The sequence below is a fragment of the Miniopterus schreibersii genome (assembly GCF_964146895.1).
Source record: "Miniopterus schreibersii genome assembly, chromosome: 19".
In the NCBI taxonomy this organism is placed as follows: Eukaryota; Metazoa; Chordata; class Mammalia; order Chiroptera; family Miniopteridae; genus Miniopterus; species Miniopterus schreibersii.
Genome location: NC_138119.1, coordinates 4,792,751 through 4,813,459, shown reverse-complemented (window position 1 = coordinate 4,813,459; position 20,709 = coordinate 4,792,751). Strand labels below are relative to the sequence as shown.

The window sequence follows — 20,709 nt, the reverse complement described above, 5'->3', positions numbered from 1 at the left end:
CCCGATCCCCGCGGCGGCGACGGGTAGGAGCCGCAGGACGCAGGCGCGAGGGCAGGGGGGCGAGCGCCGAACGCAATCAGGCGTGGCTAGCAGATTGCCGAACAGGGGACGCTGTGGGCGTGGGGCTGGCGTGGTTACGTCTGGGTGAGAAGCGCGCGGTCCGGGAGGCGTCCTGCGTGGCCATGGTAACCAAGTCTCTTCCCGGTGCCTGTGCGGCAGGTGTGCTGGGGCGTGACTTGAGCTGTTCCCGTCGAGGTGGGCGAAAAGGTAAGGACCTGCAGCTTTGCACTTTATTTTGTGCTGTGGCAGCTGCTGTATGCGTTTGTAGGTCTGTAGCCCGCCTGCAACTGAGTGGCCTCGGTCCCGGGCTTCCTCTCAAGAGCCCTGAGACCGTAGAAAGGAACAACCAAACAGTAATTAAGTGAATTACTATCTACAACACCTGGCATGAAGTAAGTGCCCCGTAAATGTTAGCTATTACTCTTGTTGTTCGTTTCTTTAAAAAATATTTACCGGTGTCTACTACACGCTGGACACTTTGCTAGATCTGCAGGAATAAAGACAAAAATGAGTCCCTGGCCTCAGGGAACAAACTTTATAGGAGAAGATATATGAATAAACACATTTTAGCAGAGCACAGGCGTGTGTGTGTAAAGACATTACCTTTAATCTTCACCACTGATTAGCAGAATATTTTTTCAAGGAGAAATCTGAGGCTCAAAGAAGGCACACAGGTGAGATAACATAGCTAGCTAGCTAGGATCCAAACCTAGGTCTATCTGACTTCAAAGCTCCCTCCCCTTATTATCACACTGCTTCAAATTAGGATGCCGTCACTGATACCCATCTTTGATTATTTTGTTTCAAGCATTAGTGTTTCTGTCACCTTGGAAAGCCCCAGAGCCTCACATCAGGCCAAAGCCTGGGTCACTATCTCTTGCAGCCCAACTGTGAAGAATAAATAGAGCCCAACTGGCTGGGGACTCAATTCAGACAGTCCTCCCTCGGTTCATTTCAGCCTCCGCTGGAGGACAGGCAGTTGTTGCCAAATGCCTGTCAGTCAAGGACAGTGGCCTGTTTGTTAGGGTCGTTGCCGTCACTGTGGCAAACACTAATCAGTCCTGGGGACCATGACAATGGCATTCTGGTTTAACCAAAGAGTAAATTCAGTCCCAAAGACACAGCTTGCAACAATAGCTTCATTTGAATTACAACATATTTGAAAGGGTAATGTCAAACAGGCATTAATTTATGCTGCAAATATTTATTCCAGGACTTCTAAGTGTAAGGAATGCGCTAGCCTTTGGGAGCTCAGAGATGAAAGAGAAGCACTTTGTTCTTAATAAGTTTAAGATTTAGTAGACAAGGATAAGCTGGGTGTGTGAAAAACTGGAAAATACAGTAGAAAGTGAGAAGTGTTGCAGGAAGATGTAAATAGTGCTGTGAGAATGTAAAGGAGAAGTGCTTTCTGCTCGGGGAAGGCTTGAGGGAGGAGCAGACCTTTTAGCTGGGCCTGGAAGGCTTGTAGCTTTTCAACAGAAAGAAAAAGAGTAAAAGTACTCAAAGGCATGGAGATGGGAAAGTACAAGATAAGTTTGGGGCGCTGCACACCCTCCCTCCTTCACTGGCTAACTCATTCATCTTTCAGGTCTCAGCTCAGACCTCACCTGCTCAAGGGAGGCTTCTCTGACCTTCATGGGTGTCCTTCCCCCATCATAAACTTCCAGAGCATACATTATCTATGTAATTCCTGTCCCCCTGCTGCATTGTAAGGCTTATCAGCACAGGACTGTGTACTTGCATAGTCTGTCATTTTATCCACAGTCCCATAGCAGGTCATGCTGAAACGTAGGTTCTTAAATAAAAACAGCTGACACATGGAATGTTTACTACATACCAGTTACTACCCAGAGCACCTTATAAGTAGGAACACATCCAAGCCTCATAATAACCTTATGAGGTTAGTAACTGTTATTTTCCCCATTGCACAGATGAGAAATGGATCTATGGGGAGGTCAACTAATCTGTCTCAAAGTAGCATAGCCAATTTCAAACCCAACTCATTTTGCCTCAGCCTGCATGCTTAACCGAAGGGTATGGACATTATTTGGTAAACAGATGGTTAAAACTGCATAAGATTATGGAAATTCTGAAAGCCATTAAAAAAAAAATCATACCACCTCAATAAGCCCCAAATGGTATAGCATTGCAGAGGTCTATACCCTGGGGTGCAGGGGAGGGAGTGGGGGCAAAGGGTGGGGCAGGGTGAAGGTGGGACTGCACAGTTTCTGCCCAAATCTGGGGTCTAGCTGGTACTGCCTGCCTGCCCTCTCCCATCACGCCTTAAGCCCACCACCCAGCCTCCCATGGTCTTCTTTTCTGATAGTCCCACCCTTCTGCCTCTCCGCCAACTCCATTCTTCTGCAAATAAGTCTCTTTAAAAGCTCATTCCCCTTCTTTTGCTATAGTGAAACCTGGTTTTTCCTAGCAGTTAACTAAGAGTCTGACAGAAATTCGCAGCCCTATTTATTATCATTTATTCAGAGTCTGCCCTCCTTGATCCTACTGCCCTCTAAGGCTACTTCTCCTCTGGCTTCCATATTCACCACTGCCTTCAAACTACTGTGTCCGGATTATTCTACCACCACCTATTGTCAAATCCAGGTCTTTAATCTCTTAATCTCTTTAGCGCTGAGCACACCAGACCACTTGTTTGCTTTTTGAAATTTTTTCTCTTTTGGCTTCCAAAATATATTCCTCTCCTCCTCCTCTCTCTCTCTTCCTGCTCTTAGTCTTTTTTATCTTTTGTCCCTTGAGACATTCCTCAGTCTTTTCTTTCTCTTGGTGTACCTTTTCTAAGGGTCTGCCCTTTGCCTCCCTTCTCTCTTGCCTTTGTTCCTGTGCAGTCTTTGAACTAGCAATCAGCTTTGTGTCTCGGTCTCCCATGCCAACACCCTGACTGCGACATAAGGATCCTGGAGCCAGAGGCACCCAGCTAAACTGCACCCAGAATTCTGACCCACAGAAACTGTAATAAATGTTTATTGCTTTTGCCACTAAGTTTTGGCATCATTTGTTAACACAGCAATAAATAACTAATACAGTTAACTACCCATGTAATTTTAAAATAATACATAGTACCCTAACTGTAATATTAAGGTAAAATAAAGACAGTAAATTGTAATAATGTGTGTTTCAATATGTAACTGCTCAGGCATGATTGTACTAGAGGGTGTAATGATTTAGGATGCTTACACTATATATAGAATCACCACCAATGCAGACGGATTCCAGTGAGTGTTGGCTAGTCAAATTATTACCAGTGATATGGCCTTTGGTGACATTATTTCCTGAAATTGTTCACAGCTCTTGATAAGTTCCAAACAAAACAAAGTATGAATTCCATCCAATTTCAAGGTAGTTGCTATTTTGGGGGAAATTCCCAGTTCTTTCCTTCCTGCATGTGTCTTTCTCCTTTACTTTCGTACAGAACACTTCGATTGTGATACTTCTAGTCCCTAAATGTGTGGGTATACTCTTTTCCCCCCACACCAAACAGTTCTGCAACAGTGGCTAGGCGTCCTACAATTTAACTCAATTCTGGCACTGCCTACCTGGAGATAGTGTCAGATCCCACAGGTTAAAGTCTCACTCCCATGAGACTGCCCCCCACTTAAATGCCAGTCGCAGTAGTAGGTCTCCAGAATACCCACAACTTCTGTTTGACTTGGCTACAAATCGGAGGTTCCAGTGACCTCCTCTCCCTTGTATTCTATTATTTGCCAGAACAGCTCACAGAACTCAGGAAAATACTTGTGCTTACCAGTTTATTAAAGGATACAATCAGGGATATAGATGAACAGCCAGGTGAAGACATACATTAGGTGAGGGTTGGGAGGGTCCTGAGTGCAGAGCTTCTAGCCCTGTGGAGTTGGGGTATGTGCCCGCCCAGTATTAAATGTTTTCCCCAACCTGGAGGTTCTCCGAACCTCCTACTATTGGGATTTTTATGCCTCACGTAGGCACATTCCGCTCCATTTCTAGCCCCTCTCCCCTCCCTGGAGAATGGGCTGAAAATGCCAAGCTTCTAATCATGGCTTGGTCTTTCTGATGACAGCCCTAATCCAGGAGCCATTCCAGTCACCTCATTAGAACAAAAGATGCTCCTAGTGCTCTTATTAGGAATTTACAAGGGCTTTAGGAGCTCTTTGCCAGGAATCTGGGGCAGGGATATGTATGTGTATACATGTATAAACAGTTGGATTCTAGGCTCAGATGATTATAAACAGACTTTTCACTCACTTGAATGTTTAGGACATTCGGAAATAGTGTATTGTGGGACAGTTTTTCCATGTATGGCACCCTCTGTTGCATTGCAGAACATTTTATATCCTTAGCTTTAGACTTCTAATGCCTGTGGTTTTTCCAATCGTTGTTCTGACCAAAAAACAAAACAAAACCTCCCCACACAAACGTAAACCCTCCGTCTAAGAGGTGGGACCGCTCCCTTGAGAACTATAGTGAAGAACAATATCCCTATTAACCAGCACAAAGCTTGGCATAAATAACAGTGGAACTCTGAATTGCTGAAATCGTTCCAATACACCCCTGGGGCAGCCCAAGACAATGACCCACCCATAGCTTGGCAGTCCCGAGTCAGATAGTGGTGATTCCACATGCAGAAGCAAATTTAAGGTGACAACGAGATACACGCCGCCCGGGCTTCCTTTCCTTGGCTAATGTTTCATTCCTTCTTCGGGGCTGCAGAGCGACGAGCTCATCCTCGGCTCCAAGGCTGGACGCACGCGCTCTCCTCCGTCAGGCCCCGCCCCTCACGCCCCGCCCCTCAGCCCCCGCCCCTCCAGGCCCCGCCCCATCGCGCGTCACCGGAAGTGAGGCGGCGGAAGTAGTAAAACCCGCTCGGAGCTCGGCGCGCCGGGCCCCGTGGGCTGGCTGGTGGCATGGCGGACGAGGAGGAGGACCCCACTGTGAGTGCCCACCTCTGTTTCAGCCCGCTCTTTTCTTCACTCCCTCGGGTGCAGTAGCGGAGGCCGAGTTCGGAGTCGGGTCTGTTTTTCTGAGTGAATTCAGCCGGGCCAGTCGGGGACTGGACGCCGTGCCCGCCTTTTCCTTCGAATCCTCTCTTTCACTACGTGGGGCAGGACGTGAAGGGAGAGGGGGCAGGCGGCCCCTCGCCCTGTGCTTGTGGTCCGCATCTGCCTACGGAGAGGCGTTTATAAGGTCGCAGCGCATGTTTGTTAGCGCTCGCTGTGAACCCGCAGTTGAGCTGCTGACGAAACTGTATATACTTGCTGTCAAGTACGGACCGAGAGTCGGGACTTGGGTTTCAAGATGTCTGTTCTCTGTGAGCAAGTTATTTAACTCCGATCCTCGGTTTTCGTGTCGTAAAATGGGGTTGAGGCTGACTTGAGAGCTCCGAGCACTGTGTGAGCCCCACTTAGTATTCGTTTTTCTTCCTTTGATTCAGTACCAACTCTTGTAATAAATAGTAAAACTGTCTAGCAATAGGGCAATTTAGTTGGTTGAAAGAAAAAAAAAGAAAAAAGTATGGCCATTAGGACTCTTCCAGAAAGGCAGTTGGACTCTCTGTTGGGGGCATTATTGTAGAAGCCATTCCAGCGGGAGCCGGAGGTTGGACTGAAATGCTATGGTTTCGTGAGTTTTTGCTGCAGTTTGCTTTAGGCTTTCTGGCGTGATATCAGCGTTGAAAATTGGGGCGGGGGGGGGTGTTAATTATTAAAAAGTCAAATGCAATGCAGTTACTTGACATTTCTGATTATACGGTTTAACTTCTAGTTTGAGGAAGAAAATGAAGAAATTGGAGGAGGTGCAGAAGGTGGGCAGGGTAAAAGAAAGAGACTTTTTTCTAAAGAGTGTAAGTAATATTTACAATGATTTTATTATAGATGATAAGCTTGGGACATGTGCATTCAAAGTATATTTATTGTTCTGAATGTGTTTCCCTGTAGGGACGCTATTTTCAGACTTGCCTATAAAATTGTTTAACTTGTGAATCATAACTAGTAATGGGCCTAACCAAAACTTATTTGTGTATGTATATACACATACATATATATACATACACACACTTTTTTTTAGTTTATTTAGTTTAGACTAGTTTATTGATTTTTAGAGAGAGAGGAAGAGAGAGAGAAACATCGATGTGAGAGTGGAACCTTTCTTCTGCCAAGGGCCATTTGGATATTCATAGGCCATACAAAATTATCAACTTAAAAATTAGCTATGAAAAAAGCTCCTAGATTTATTGAATTTCAAGTCCCACCTGCTGTTGCCTTGGCAGGGCCAGACTAAATGATTTCCAGGGCCATAGACATTCCCCACCCCTATCTAGGGAATGAAATATCAAGATTCTGGATAGTAATCCCTTTGCCTATCTCCTTTTGATTACCACATTCCTGTAAGAAGGTAATTGGAACACTCACTTTCTTTTCCCTGTGGTCATATCAGAAAGGATTTTGCCTTCTATTTTCCAGTGCCCTACTGACACCCTCATCTCCCCAGTAAAGGCTAAGTCATTGCCACTCATCCTGTCCCTGCCCATTCATTTAAAGGTAGTCTGGGAATGTTGGTGAGTAGATGATAGAGGTTAGGGAAAGACTATTGATGTCAGGGCTCAGCTGGGAGGGAAGGGGAGTTCCTACCTACTAAATGGGAATAGTTGGTTATGACATTGTGGTTAAAACCTTTTACACCAAAATCATACTTGGAGACAACAAATACAATGTAAATATGTTTTTATACCAATATATTCTATAACTTGGTTCAATTCTAATTTGAGAAAAGTATTGGTCAAATGGCTAAATTTGTCCAAGTATACAAGAATGATTATTCTTTTGCAGTACGATGTATGATGTATGGGTTTGGGGATGACCAGAATCCTTATACTGAGTCGGTGGATATTCTTGAAGACCTTGTTATAGAGTTCATCACTGAAATGGTAAGGTTTTTTTGGTAATTGGTTTAATTAATTGAGGAATAGATTTGAAATTCTAACTTTTAGATAAGACTATAACTATGGCATCCTTTAGAAATAAGCTATCCATTTGAGTTTCTGTTTTGTGGAAGTTCCTGGTTACTATTTATCATCAAGGATGGAGATTATATATATACATATATGTATATACAGTATGTAAATATTTTTTCCTTTAGGTAACCCTGGAACATTTTCCCCATGTCATTGCATAGTACTATATATATATATATATATATATATATATATATATACATATATATATATATTTAAATATGTCTTTATTGATTTCAGAGAGACGAAGGGAGAGAGAGAGAGAGACATCAATGATGAGAGAGTCGTCATTGATCAGCTGCCTCCTGCATGCCTCCTGCTGGGGATCAGGCCCTCAACCAGGACATGTGCCCTGATCGGGAATTGAACCTCGATCTCCTGGATCCTAGGTCGATGCTCAACTGCTGAGCCATGCCTGGCCAGGCGATACTCTATATTTTTAATGGTTTTATAATATTAATTGAGTGGATGTGCTCAAAATTTATTTAAAGCCTTAATATCTAGTTTGCCGTTTGTTAGTCATTAGAAATAATGCTGTGATGAACCTTTGTTTTTGCACAGGATAAATATATAATGATAGGGGGATTAGATTTGATTTTAAGAAAACCCACCAACATTGAGATGGACACAAATTTTAAGTGAAATGGGTGATTACAAAGAAATTACAAAATTATTTTACACAGTGATGGCAAAAACTACATATGTCAAAAAACAAAAAAAAGAAACAGCAATAAATTCGATAGCTTTCATGTCCTTAATATTAAAAAATGTCTCTAAAGGACTAAGAGAAACATTGCTAATCACACAGTAGAAAGTGGACAGAGGACATGAATAAAAGACAATTCACAAATGAATAGCTGGAACAGAAGAGAAAAAGCTTCAAACTCACCAGTAGTAAACATGCAGATTAAAGAAGAATAATGTATACATGCAAATTAAAAGTAAAATATTACATTTTAAAAAAATTAATTGAATTTAATGTGTTTCTTTGTAATAGACTCACAAGGCAATGTCAATTGGAAGACAAGGGCGGGTACAAGTTGAAGATATCGTCTTCTTGATTCGAAAGGACCCAAGGAAGTTTGCTAGGGTTAAAGACTTGCTTACTATGAATGAAGAATTGAAACGAGCTAGAAAAGCATTTGATGAAGCAAACTATGGATCTTGACAACTTTTGAACTTTCTGAAGCTTCCTTATCATCTGAGGAGACCATATATAATAACCATATATTTTCCGTAGTCAAGTCCCGATAACTAGCCATGTAAGTGAAAGATGGAGAAGCACAAAGTTTTCCACCTTTATTTTCATGTCTTGGATCTTAGAGTGATGTTTGAGACTTTAATTGCCTGCCATACTAGCATACCTGAATTACTTACTGGGTTTTAATGACCACACATAAGCCGAAGAATCTTGCAAACCATGTAGTATCTCCTGATTTTTGACTGTCTAAATAATGTAGTATTTATGTATCAGGTGTATTTGTGCCGTTGTAGGCCATGCTCTTTAATATATGAAATCTAAATGGCACCTTTCACTTTATGATAGCTAAGACATGATAGCTAAAACTTGAAAGTTTTAAGGCTGCAGCAATCTGAGAAGTTATTAAAAGATAGTGAAATGGTCTGTTTCTTTTTAAGGAGAAGGTGATAGAAGAAAATACAGTCTTTTGTAGGAGTGTTTATCTGTCTTAAGGTAATAATTTGTTTCAATATTCTTTCGATAAAGTGATTTTTGGGAGGGAGAAACTAAAAGTTGCATGTGAGTGCTTTTGTGTTGAAAGCTTTTTGATTTAAAACCTTTTGGGCTTATATGATTTGTCAAGTTTTAAGAAAATTCATTTTCCCAGGTCAGATTTCCCTTCTAAATAAAAACAAATGCTTTCAGTAGCAGGAATGGCATTGCTTAAAAGCTGATGGCAGGATAAGCATTTGGGTGGTGTTTTATTAACATTTGTTAGTACTTGTTCATTGTGGAAATGTGTACTTGATTAAAACCATATGTGACTGTGGAAACCACTTGTGTAGATCAGGATACACAGGTTTTGTGTGTATTTAGCTTATTGTATTATATTATTATTGTACTTAGCTTAAAATCAGGATTAAAACTGCATTTAGAGGGATCACTGAATATTACTCTGCAAAACTGAATGTTTTGTGTGCCACTTCTAAACATTATATACAAATCAGTACTTTGGAAAATTTTACTTTCTTAACCTATTGATACAGGATTAAAGCGTGAAAAATTAAAAAAGATTACTACTTTAATTTGACTATGTGTGATTTATCAGCTTTTTTTCTCCCACTTAAAGTATAATCCTAGCTGCTTAATCTCACTAAAAATTTTTTCTGTATTATTAGTATAATGCACTTGAATTGATAGTGAGATTCAAGATAACTGTGCTGATCTTTTTGTTATTTAAAAAGGTAAAAAACTAGTTGAAAAGCTACTCCAGTCTAAGCTGAAATCAAGAATGGGAGAAGAAGAATAAAGTATTAACATATCACTATTTTTGCTAATCAGGGTCTGCTTCACCCTGAAGAAGGAACTGGTTGTAATCGGCACCTGGGCGGTTGTACTGGGTGCCTGTGTTAGTCTGCCGGGCTGCCTTAGCAAATGTCATAGACCGGGCGGCTTAAACAACAGATTTCTTTTCTCGCCGTTCTGGAGGCTGGAAGTCCGAGATCATGGTGCCAGCATGGTCAGGTTCTGGTGAGGACTCTTCCTGTATTGCAGATAGCTGCCTTCTCACTGTGTCCTCACATGGCTGAGAGCTCTGTTGTCTCTTCCTCTTCTTAAAAGGGCAGCACTTCTGTCGAATCAGGATTCCACCCTTATGACCTCATTTAGCCTTAACCCCCTCCCTAAAGGCCCTATCTCTAGTACAGCCAGATGGGGCTTCAACATACAAATTTTAGAGGGACACAATTCAGTCTGTATTGCAGTGCCATTAGCCTTACTATTTTGCTAATGACCCTGGCATGTAAGTGTTGTGTGTGTGTGTGTGTGTGTTACAGAGAGAGGAAGGGAGAAGGAGAGAAAAACATCCATGTGAGAGCAGAACATCCATAGGCTGCCTCCTGCACGGGAATCGAGCCCGAAACCCGGGCATGTGCCCTGACCGGGAATTGAACTGGCAGCCTTTCAGTGCGAGGGACTATGCCCTCCCAACTGAGCCACACCAGCCAGGGCTAAGAAGCATTTTTATGGGATTTTGTATTAAGACTTTTATAGGTTGCAAGTGATAGAACTTAACTAAAAAATAGCATAAACAAAAACATTTATTGGCTTATCTAACTGAAACAAGGGAAAGAAGAACTTGAGAATACAGACTCCATCTTTATCTAAATTTTGGCTTGACTCTCAGGAACCTCAGTATGTCAAGGGAACGTGATGGCAAGTAGCTGTAGGGTTCCATCCATTTAACTCCTAATCGAGGAAGCTGCTTCACTTCCTAATACAGAGAATTCCAAGTGAGGACCATGATTGCCCTGGCTCTGGTCATTCTTGGACCAAACACTGGCCAGGAAGAAGTTGTCCTATAGCCAGGATCTCAAGCCCTAGCCCTGGTAAAGAAGGGCTTGGAGTGGGGGGTGGGAGCTGGGTACTGCTATTAGCAGGAAAAGGAAAGAGGCTGGGCAGACAAAAAGTACAGAAGTGCACTGACTTGATTCATGAGCTTGCTTATTAACTGAATCCTGATACTAAGGCTGCATGGCTCCCTCCAATATCTAGAGCTGCACTGTGTAATACGGTAGCCCCTAGCTACATGGGGCTATTTAGCTAATTAAAATTAAGTTATCTATTACACTAGCTCTATTTCAGGTGCTCAGTAGCCCCATGATTAAGTGGCTCCTGCACTGAGTAGCGCTGATACATAACATTTTCATTATCATAAAATTATTTTGGACAGTGCTGATCTTTAGTGGTCAGGTGGTATCTGCTAAGGTAATTCACTGGTTTTTTTAAAATTACTATAGAAAATCTCAAGTATACACAATAAGGATAGTATCGTGAGCCCTCACTTTCGATAATCAACCTTTTGCTAACTTAACCATCTTACCTATTTCCCACTGTTTTTAGGGGGGAGAGGGGCAGTATTTTCAAGCAAATTTCAGATACTGTATTATTTATAAATACTTCAATATGTATCTCTAACAAAAAGTTTTTAAAAAGGTAGTTCAAATACTGTTATACCCTAACAAAAATTAACACTTAATTCCTTAATATTCCATCTAATACCCAATTCCTGCTTAAATCTCTTGTCTCAAAGTATCTTTTTGAGTTTGTGTATTAGTATTTATTGCTGCTGTAACAAGTTCCTGTAAATTTAGTGACTTAAAACAAAATCATTATCTTACCAGTTCTTTCGGTCAGAAGTCTGACATGGGCCTCACTGGGCTAAAATCAAGGTACCAACAGGGCCATGTTCCTTTCTGGATGTTCCAGGAAATAAACTGCACTGCCTTCTGGAGGCAGCATTCCTTGGCTCACAGTCCACGCTCATCTTCAGAGCTAGCTCTGTTGCATCTCTCTGACCCTTTTTCTGTAGTCACAGCTCCCTCTGAGCCCAGCTGGGAAAGGTTCTCTGCTTTTAAGGACCCATGTGATTATAATGGACCCACCTGGATAACCTAGGCTGCTCTCCCCATTTCAAGGCCCTTTAACTTAATCACTAGAAAAGTCTCTCCTACAATGTAAGGTAATGCACAGGTTTTGGGACTAAGGACAAGGACATCTTTGGGGGGAATGGGGGCTGTTATTCTGCCTAACACAGTCGCCGCATTTGGTTGGTATGTCTAAATTTTTAAAATCCATAATAGCTCCCCTCCCCCACTTTAAGTGAAGCTCTTAAAAAAATCATACCTTTTATTTTTTTAGCTAGCATGTTTGTTAGATGCTCAGAATGTCTAACACAGCTATGATTCACTTGAAATTGTTGGTTTTACTGTATTAAACTGGTCTTTTGAAGTAAAAACTGCAATATTAATTCTAAGTGTGGAAATTTTTAAAAGGGGGAGATAGTTCCCTTGGCTTCTCATCACTGGAGAGAGGTGTTGTCTGGAGAGTCATTTGGCTGCTTCCCAAGAGGCCTCGGGAGGTTCCATTACTTGGGAGAATGTACTATATAGTCCAGATGATTTGCAGGATTACAGGCTCAGACACCAATTTCATCAGTAAATGGAGAGCACATCTCGGGGTGGATCGCCGAAACCAAAGTCATAAAACCACTGTATGAAAATGGATGCCAATTACAGATGTAAAACTTGCAAGTGTGGCCAGTGAAGTCTTCCCTTCTCTAGGCAGCTGCATGTGGGAAACAGACACATAATTATGAGGGTGAGTCAGAATGAGGGGAGTTAAGGGAATTCCTTGCCTAGAGCTTCAGGTAAGATAAAGTTAAAACAGAAACAGGAAAAATGGCCCCCAGGGTGAGGGGACCTACCTTCAAGATTGCCTCCCCCTGGCTGGTGTTCTCAGTGGTTCGATCGCCGGCCTGCATACCTTGTCCTAAAAAACACCCATCCAAAATTATGATGCTTAATGTGCTTTATGTATTATTAACAGTTCCTAACATAGAGTTTTCCCCCTTTTTTGATTTTGAAGTGTTTCAATGAAGTATTTTTTTTCTGAAACAATATTTAAAAATTTTATTTTTGAATGTAGCATCAGATTTTTATGGTAAATAAAAACACATCTCCTTTATGTTAAAATAAGAATGTATTTTTCTTTATTCGGTTTACCCGTCCACATGTAATTTAAGCTTTTGTTTAGGGGTCTGGTCTAGACAGGAGCTCTCGGAGAGCTGGTATTCTACCTCCACAGTCCTTGAACCTGCTTGAAGGAGAAGCCCCAGTGTAGGTACTTTGTTCTCACAAAACTGGGCACTGCTGGCTGGGAAGCATACAGGTCTTTGGTGTGTGTATTTATGAGTGTGTTCTAACAATGAGAGTAGAGCTTTTAAAACATGTTCCTTTATCCCCAATGAACTTCCCCTGAACAGCTTGAGACAAGATTTCCTTAACTTAGGCTTGTACTCAGATTCCTTTCTACTATTTGGGGAAAACCAAGAACTTCTATTCCCCTTTTGAGAAGTGAGATTTGAGAATCATATTAAAAGGGGTCCACCTTAGCCTGTAGGCATTTATGTCACAAGGCACCGTGAGTCATTCTGTCAAGTTAGAACCTGCGTTTTCAAATAATGCCTAACCTAGTTCCTGAGCCAGAGTAGGCCTTCAATAAATATTTGGTGAATGATTGAGGCAGCACCTCGAGATCTAAGGACAGTCATTCATCTAAGGAAGCCTTGTCCTTTCTGAACAATTCGCTGCTTTGCAGCAACTAGAGTGAAAGACAAGTAGATCTAATCTTAAGCAGTGTGGCCGAGTATAGAAGGAAAGCTGATACCTTAGGCTAACAGCTATTAAGGTTGTAGTGTAACACTTGATGTTACACTAGGAAGCAAATATACAATCAATGCGTTTGTCGGTGTACAAGTGATAAGATGTACTAGATATCTTGTATTACAGTGTCTGGTTTCTTTCCTCCCATCCCCCTTTTCTTGAAATATAATGGTTATGTATTTGCTTCTAGCAATTCTGATTGCTATTTATTGAAAATTGAGATGCAGATGACACTATGCCATAGAATATGGGGCATATAAACATGAATAAGACCTTTTATTTACTCTACCTTGTCAGAATAAAGTCTGTTTCTTGAAGCTAAAAATTATAGTTGGTACAGGGTGAAGTAGAGTGGAAAAAGATTTTAAGAGTCAGAATGGTTAGAATCTTGGCTTTGGTACATATCAGCTATTTGACCTTGGGCAAGTTATTTCCCTTAATCTCTAAATGGGAATAATTAACAGGCATTTTAAAGGAGATTGTGAGGTTTAAATGAGAACATAGGCAAACACTTATTTTGTGCTTAACAAATGCCCAAACCAATGTCAGCTTCTTTCTTTTTTATACCACTCTGACCCTAATAGGTGGTTAGTGTTTGCCAGATTGTCCCTAATTAGTAACTCTAGGTACAATGGAATATTTAAATATTTAAATGGTTCTGGGTCTTGCAACTACTATTGTTTGAGACTCAAGATTGAGAAGTGGATTTTCAGGTGAAATATACTGGCCAAATAATTGACAAACTATTCCAGGATATATCATATCTTCCCATTTTTTCAATTTAAACATTCTGTAAAGTTTTTTGTTGTTTTTTTTTGTCTTTTTTTTTAGATATCAACACCTGGGGTAACATTAACTTGTGTTTATATTTATTTGTTGGTCACTTATCACTGAGGGTTCTTAATGAAGACTTTCAGGAGTTAATCAGGACTAGACAAAGTTTTGCAATTCAGCTTTTGTGCTTATAATTGTTTTCCTTGAATTTGTAAATATTTTTCTTAAAACCTTTGCCTCAAGCTATCACTTCCTTTTGAATTGGATTAAATTCTCCCTTTTCAGAAATGTTTTTGAAGTTTATTCTTTTTTTTTTTTAAGTTTGAGAGAGAGAGAAACATCGATTTGTTGTTCGACTTTATGCATTTATTGGCTGATTCTTGCATGTGCCCTGACTGGGGATCAAAGCTGCAGCCTTGGCCGCATTGGGGAGATGCTCTTAACAAACTGAGCCACCCTGCCAGCACCAATTTGATGTTTATTATTACCAGTCTCTTTTCACTACATGTCCCCCACTTTGGAAGGCCCAGCTCACGCTTGGCTTTTTGCCTTTGTGAGGGTGAGGTTATCACAGGATGTCACTGCGCTCTTCTCAGTTCCCCGTGCGTTACCCCCTGAATGCTTAGCTCGGCTCCTTTGAGCGCTGTGTATGTTTATGGAAGACTGGTTCCACCCCCAGTGTAAATGAGCCATGGCTAGAAATAAACGGTAAAGACATTCAAAGGCCGTAGAGTTTGCTAACCGGGAGCACAAGTAGGCAATACCCAGAGTGTTCTGAAACAAAACGAAGAGTTCTTTGGTTAAAAAGTTCATGCTTGAGAAGAATCGGCCCTGCGTTCTTCGCTGCCGGCTTAGTCCAGATGATGATCTTGCAGATGTGGGGCTGCCCGGATCATGGGTGTCCTCCTGCTGCACCGAAGGGTTGGGGAGGAGTGAGGTTTTGCGGCCAAGGACCTTACGCCCAAAAGGGGTAGAAAAAAATGGTGAACATGTTGAGTATTAAGTAACCGACAAACGCTTCAAGGCAGATCATCACAAAATCAAGAAAGGGGGCGATTCAGCTGCTGGAGCTTGCAGGAAGGACGGGGCTGGGAAAAAGGAGAGGAGGCGAGATGCATTTCATTAGCCTTTATTAATACATTATCCAGGAAGACTATCAGGAGTCCATTCTAACGCGCAGGGGACTCCAGGGTGGGAGGCGTCAACCCCTCTGCACTATTGCGGGACGCACGGTCCCAGCAGCCAGGGGGCTGCGGGTCTCACGCACCAGTGCGCCCGCTCTTCCCCGGGGTCAGCCCGCCCTCGCAGCTCTGGCCCCGAGCCCGTCGGTGCGGGCGGGTCCTCGCCTCGCCCGCTCCGCCCGCTCCGCCCGCCCGGCCGATTCTCCTTTCCGCGCAGGCACCTGCGTGGCCGCCCCGCTCGGCGGGGTCCTGAGGCGCCTCGGGGAAGCGCGCCGATTGGCTGGGCTGCGGCGGGGACCGGGCTCGGCACGGTTTGACAACCGCAGTCTGCGAGAGGCTGGGCTGAGGGCAGTCGGCCTGGGAGGGGCGGACGGGAAGAAGGACGGGCTGACGAGCTGATGCACTGACGCGCGGCGGAGGGAGGACCGCCGCCGAGCCCCGACCGCCGCCCTCGCCTTCCCGCCCCACCCGGAGCCGGCCGCTTCGGGCCCCGGCCGCCGGCCTCCCGCCGCGCTCTCCGCCGCCGCCGCCCCAGGTTCGCCCTCAGGTGAGTGACTCGCGGAGGCGGGGTCGGGCCGCGCCGCACACCTCGCGTTGCCATGGTCACTCGTCGCCACCTGTCACCACCTGCTGGGGCTCCGAGCCCGGCGACCCCCAAGGCGGCGGTCACTGCCGGGGCGAAGGGTCTTGGGGTGCTGACTGGGTGGGAAGGGGTAGCGGGCGAGGCCCCGGCGCCGCGGGACGGGGACCTGGGACCTGCGGGGCCGATGCGAGGCCGCCGCCCCTGGACCACACCTTTCCCTCGCTGCCTGCCCGGCTCCGGGGGCACGGCGACGGCCCGCGCCCTGGCTCCGCCCGCCCCTGAGCCCTTAGCGACCGCGGGGGTCGCGCCCGCCTCGTCGCAGGCGAGAGGCGATGGGGGCAGACGGTGCGGGCTCTCCCTTCTTCGCCCCTCCGCCGAGCCCCGCAGAAGTGCACGCCTCGGCCGGGAGGAGGGGGCGAGGGGCAGGTCCGCGGGGTCGCGTTTGGCCGTTCCTCCGTCGGTAGTCAATGGGACCGGCCTTTGGGGGTCTGGGCTGGGGTCCAGGGAAGGGCGGCGACTGGGCTGGGAACGGGGGTGGAGCCTGGGCCGGGGGCGCCTGCCTAGGGGACGTGGGAGGTCGTAGAGCTCGCGGGGTTAAGCCGGTTCCCTGTATTGGGGAGAAAGAGATTGGGGCTGCAGCCCTGGGGCCAGGCCTGGGCCAGACGGGCCGGGGACGGGCAGGCAGCGGCGGCGTTTGACCAGCATCGGATTTTTTCTTCTCTGTACCCAGACTCGCAGTCACTAACCACCCATGGTGTCTGAGCCGAGCGTTTTTTTTTTTTTTTTTTTTGGCAACTTGGTTCTCTGCATAATGAAAGGAGAAGTCTTTGTTCCACCCAGATTCATAGGTTGGGATCCTAACACTTAATTTCCCTCTCTTTGTTGTAGACTTCATAGAATACTTAGAGAAGTTCATGGCACAGAAAATAACATGTAGATTTTAATGCGCTAGAAATCTTTTTTCACAGTAAATCTAAGTAGTTGTTTTTTTTTTGTCTCCAGTGTTGGCATGTGTTTGCATTGAAATTTTACTAGAAAGGAGAAATGCCTAAGGGCCCATTTTCCTTTATATGGTATATTCTCGAGGTCTCATTTAGAAAGAAGATGGAATGAACAATTTTACTTTAGGTTTTAGGGGGTAGATTTCTTCCACACAGGAAAGAAAAAATATTATGCAGTGATGGAAAAGACAAGCAATTAAGCCATGACGGTATACTGTTAGGTTTAAAATAACACCTTGAAGTTAGATGCCATTATATATAATTTAAAATTTTTTTCAATTACAGTTGACATACAGCATTATATTAGTTTTAGGTGTACTAAATATGTAATTTTTTGTGAAAGGATTTTAAACTGTTTATCTCCCACCCTCCGACTTCCTGATTCTTTTCCCTGTTTCTCTCCTATTTTTTTAAAAGCCAATAATAGGGATGTTTCATAGAGAACAGGGGTACTGCCCTGTGTTCCTAGTTACATAATTGTGCTCAACCTCTCCCGTTTGTGAAATGGAGTTTATAGTTACATACTGAACGGGCAGCATGTGATAGACTTGATATATGCTGAATTTTGAGAAACACTTCAAAATAAGTATGAAAAGATGCATTTTCCCTTAGATCAGTAAGCTGAAAGTCAGAAGGCTAGGATTTAAGTTTCCCTTTGCTGCTGATTACAATCTTGGAAGAGGTACTCACCCTTCTCTTGACTCTGATTTCTAGATCTGTAAAATGGGGATAATACCTGTTATTGTTTTAGTCTGGGAATAGGCTCTGAAGTTGAATAAAATTATGTATTTGAAAGCACTCTGGAAAAAATTTAAGGCATCTATTGATTACCTTTTAATAGAGTGGAGCATTTGCAAGGATAATTAAAATTTTCTGCTTGATCTATTTAGCATTTTCAGGTCCAAGACCTTATTTCTTAGATTGGCTTTAAAAAGCTCATGGGAACTATTAAGGTGCCTTTTTACTCCCCAGCAGAAGTTCTTTATTACTGTGGTGACATGGAGAAAAGGCTATTTCCTCCCTATATGTGGTGATATGGAGAAAAGGCTGTTCCCTGTCTATATAAAGGGTTGCTTTTCTGCTTTCAGTAGGAGGTTCTCATATTTTGAAAATAAGGCTATGGCAAATAACTATGACTTGGGTTTCATTTGTTTTTAAATAATCCTTAGTGTCGGGTCATTGGTTCTTGATTTATAAAGAAATAGCTTACTTTGTCCTGTTTGACTTATGCTTTTCAAATAGTAGTATTTTCAAATAGGAGTTAGAGGTAAGCTGCTGTGTGCCAAGGGCTAGATCTGTGGTCAGATAACAGGGCACACACTTATGGAGTTGCCATCAATTTCACTTGAAGACTTGGATAAAAATATATTGCTTTTTTTTTTTTTTTAAGTAGCAGCATTATTGCCATAATATATATATATATATATATTTTTTTTTATCCTCACCCAAGGACATGTTTAGAGAGAGGGAGGGAGAGGGAGAAACATAGAGTCATAGGTCGGTTGCCTTCCTTAGGTACCCCTACCAGAGATTGAACCCACAACCTTTCAACGCACAGGATGATGCCCAACCAACTGAGCCACTCTGGCCGTGCAAAATATATTGTTTTAATATTAAAACAAAAAGATAATACGGACAATGGAATGCTCACACTAATTTCTAAGGTAAAATTCAAAGACTTCAAAAAATTTTCATGCTTAAGGGCTCTGTGAAGATGTGTTCAGTTTCTTAGGCCCTTATGGAGAAAAATTTAAGACTTACTCAGCTAATGAATGGTAAATCACTACATAGCACAGGAAATAAGTTGAATTCCAGTTTCTAAAACTTTGACTGACATTAGGCCTAAGAGTACTTGAATCCTAATTATGCCCTCTTGTTTTTACCCCAACAAATGTCACAGTGTTGTAGTGGAAAGGTCACAAGATTGTAGTCAGATAGACTGTTTTGACCCATTCTTGCTTCTGTACTTTTTGCTGTTTCCTTAGACAAGTACCTAATGTCTCTGAGCATTACTGTGATCATCTGTAAAACGGAATTATAAAATTGTAAGAATTACATAGGTAATATATAGGACTCTTTAGCACAGGGCCTGACATAGTAGATGCACAATAAATGTTAGTACCCTTTCCCTTCCCATTTCTGCTTCTTAGCCTATTAACAATCCTTCAACCTATTCTTACCAGGAAACCGCATTAGCCCTCTGAACTTCCATTGCATTTCATTTGTAATTCTTTTATGGTAGGTACTCTTTATAGTTTAGTTGTTCAGGTGTGTTCCGTGTATAGTGCCTACATCATGGGAAGTATTAGTTTCACTGTATGCGGTTGCTCACCAGACCACACCTGGTGTATTATGTTCAATTTGAGGTGTTTTAAGAGGAAGATTAACAAATGTTACGAAGAGAATGGCTGGAATGGTGGGGGACCTAAAACTATGTGAAAAATGGTTGAAGGAAGTAGAGGAATAAACATGATTATTGTCAGATTTAAGTATGTGAAAGTTTTTTTAACATAACAGACTTGTATTATGCTGACCCTGAAGACATAACTATATGAAAGTCTCAAGTAGATTTCAATTCAATATAAGAAAAAAAAACTTTTTTACTTGTGAAAAAAAGTTCTATATTATCTATTGTTATGTAACAAATTGTCCCCAAAATTAGTGGCTTAAAACAGCAAATCTCACTGTTTCTGAGGTTCAGAAATCTGGGCACAGACCAGGTGGGTGCCTCTGATTACAAAAATCTTCTTAAATATATATTTTTTAAAGTTAAAAATTGTATTCATATAAGAAGGGTATGTATACACGTACAAGTAATGCATGAAAATATATTGGTTGTAAACTATTTATATATATATTACAGATGGTAAGAGTAAAAAAAGTCTCCCTCAGCCCCTTTCCCTTCCTACTTCCCAGTCTTCCATCCAGTCCCATTCCTTTCTTCAGAGGTAATCACTCTGAACAGTTTGATGTGTATCTCTCCACACCAGTCTGTAATTATTTATTTGGACACAGAGGTATCGTGCCCTCCCTTTTTAAAATACAGGGTGGGGGCCCTGGCTGGGTAGCTGAGTTGGTTAGAGCATCGTCCCATATGCTGAGGTTGCAGGTTAAATCCCGGGTCAAGGCACATACAAGAATCAACCAATGAATGTGTAAATAAGGGGAACAACAAATCGATGTTTCTTTCTCTTTTCTCTTTGGCTCTCCCTTCCTCTCTCTAAAAATCAGTTTTTAAAAACTATTTAATACAGGGTGGGGCAAAAGTAGCAACATCACATTTATAATTCCTGAAGGACCAGACATTTACATTAAATGACCTGGCAACAACATAAGTTTTTGGAGTGCTATTTTGTTCAAAGGAAAGCTAGCAGGTTTTCTTTTCTTTTCTCTTTTCTTTTTTTCTTTTCTTTTCTTTTCTTTTCTTTTCTTTTCTTTTCTTTTCTTTTCTTTTCTTTTCTTTTCTTTTCTTTTCTTTTCTTTTCTTTTCTTCTTTTCTCTTTTCTTTCTTTTCTTCTCTTCTCTTCTCTTCTCTTCTCTTCTCTTCTCTTCTCTTCTCTTCTCTTCTCTTCTCTTCTCTTCTCTTCTCTTCTCTTCTCTTTTCTCTTTTCTTTAAAAATATTTCTTTATTGATCTCAGAGAGAGGAAAGGAGAGGGAGAGAGAGATAGAAACATCAATGATGAGAGAGTCATTGATTGGCT

At 42.5% G+C, this 20,709-nt stretch overlaps 2 protein-coding genes across 5 annotated transcripts in view; both read left to right on the top strand.

Moving 5' to 3' along the window:
• Positions 1 to 142: 142 nt before the first annotated feature.
• On the top strand, positions 143 to 9,331 carry TAF13 (TATA-box binding protein associated factor 13). Its single transcript, XM_081121481.1, has 5 exons — positions 143 to 267; positions 4,768 to 4,988; positions 5,818 to 5,896; positions 6,882 to 6,979; positions 8,064 to 9,331. The coding sequence occupies exons 2-5, from the start codon at positions 4,962 to 4,964 to the stop codon at positions 8,232 to 8,234; spliced, it is 375 nt and encodes a 124-aa protein (XP_080977607.1). The 5' UTR covers positions 143 to 267; positions 4,768 to 4,961; the 3' UTR covers positions 8,235 to 9,331.
• Positions 9,332 to 15,723: 6,392 nt separating this feature from the next.
• The window catches only part of WDR47 (WD repeat domain 47), a 28,114-nt gene continuing 23,128 nt past the window's right edge, over positions 15,724 to 20,709 (top strand). For 2 of the 4 annotated variants that reach the window (XM_081121478.1, XM_081121477.1), the window contains exon 1: positions 15,748 to 15,970. The gene's annotated coding sequence lies outside the window, so the exon portion shown is untranslated. Of the gene's footprint in view, positions 15,971 to 20,709 lie in introns of all 4 variants that reach the window. The other 2 variants (XM_081121480.1, XM_081121479.1) reach the window with 2 other exon arrangements.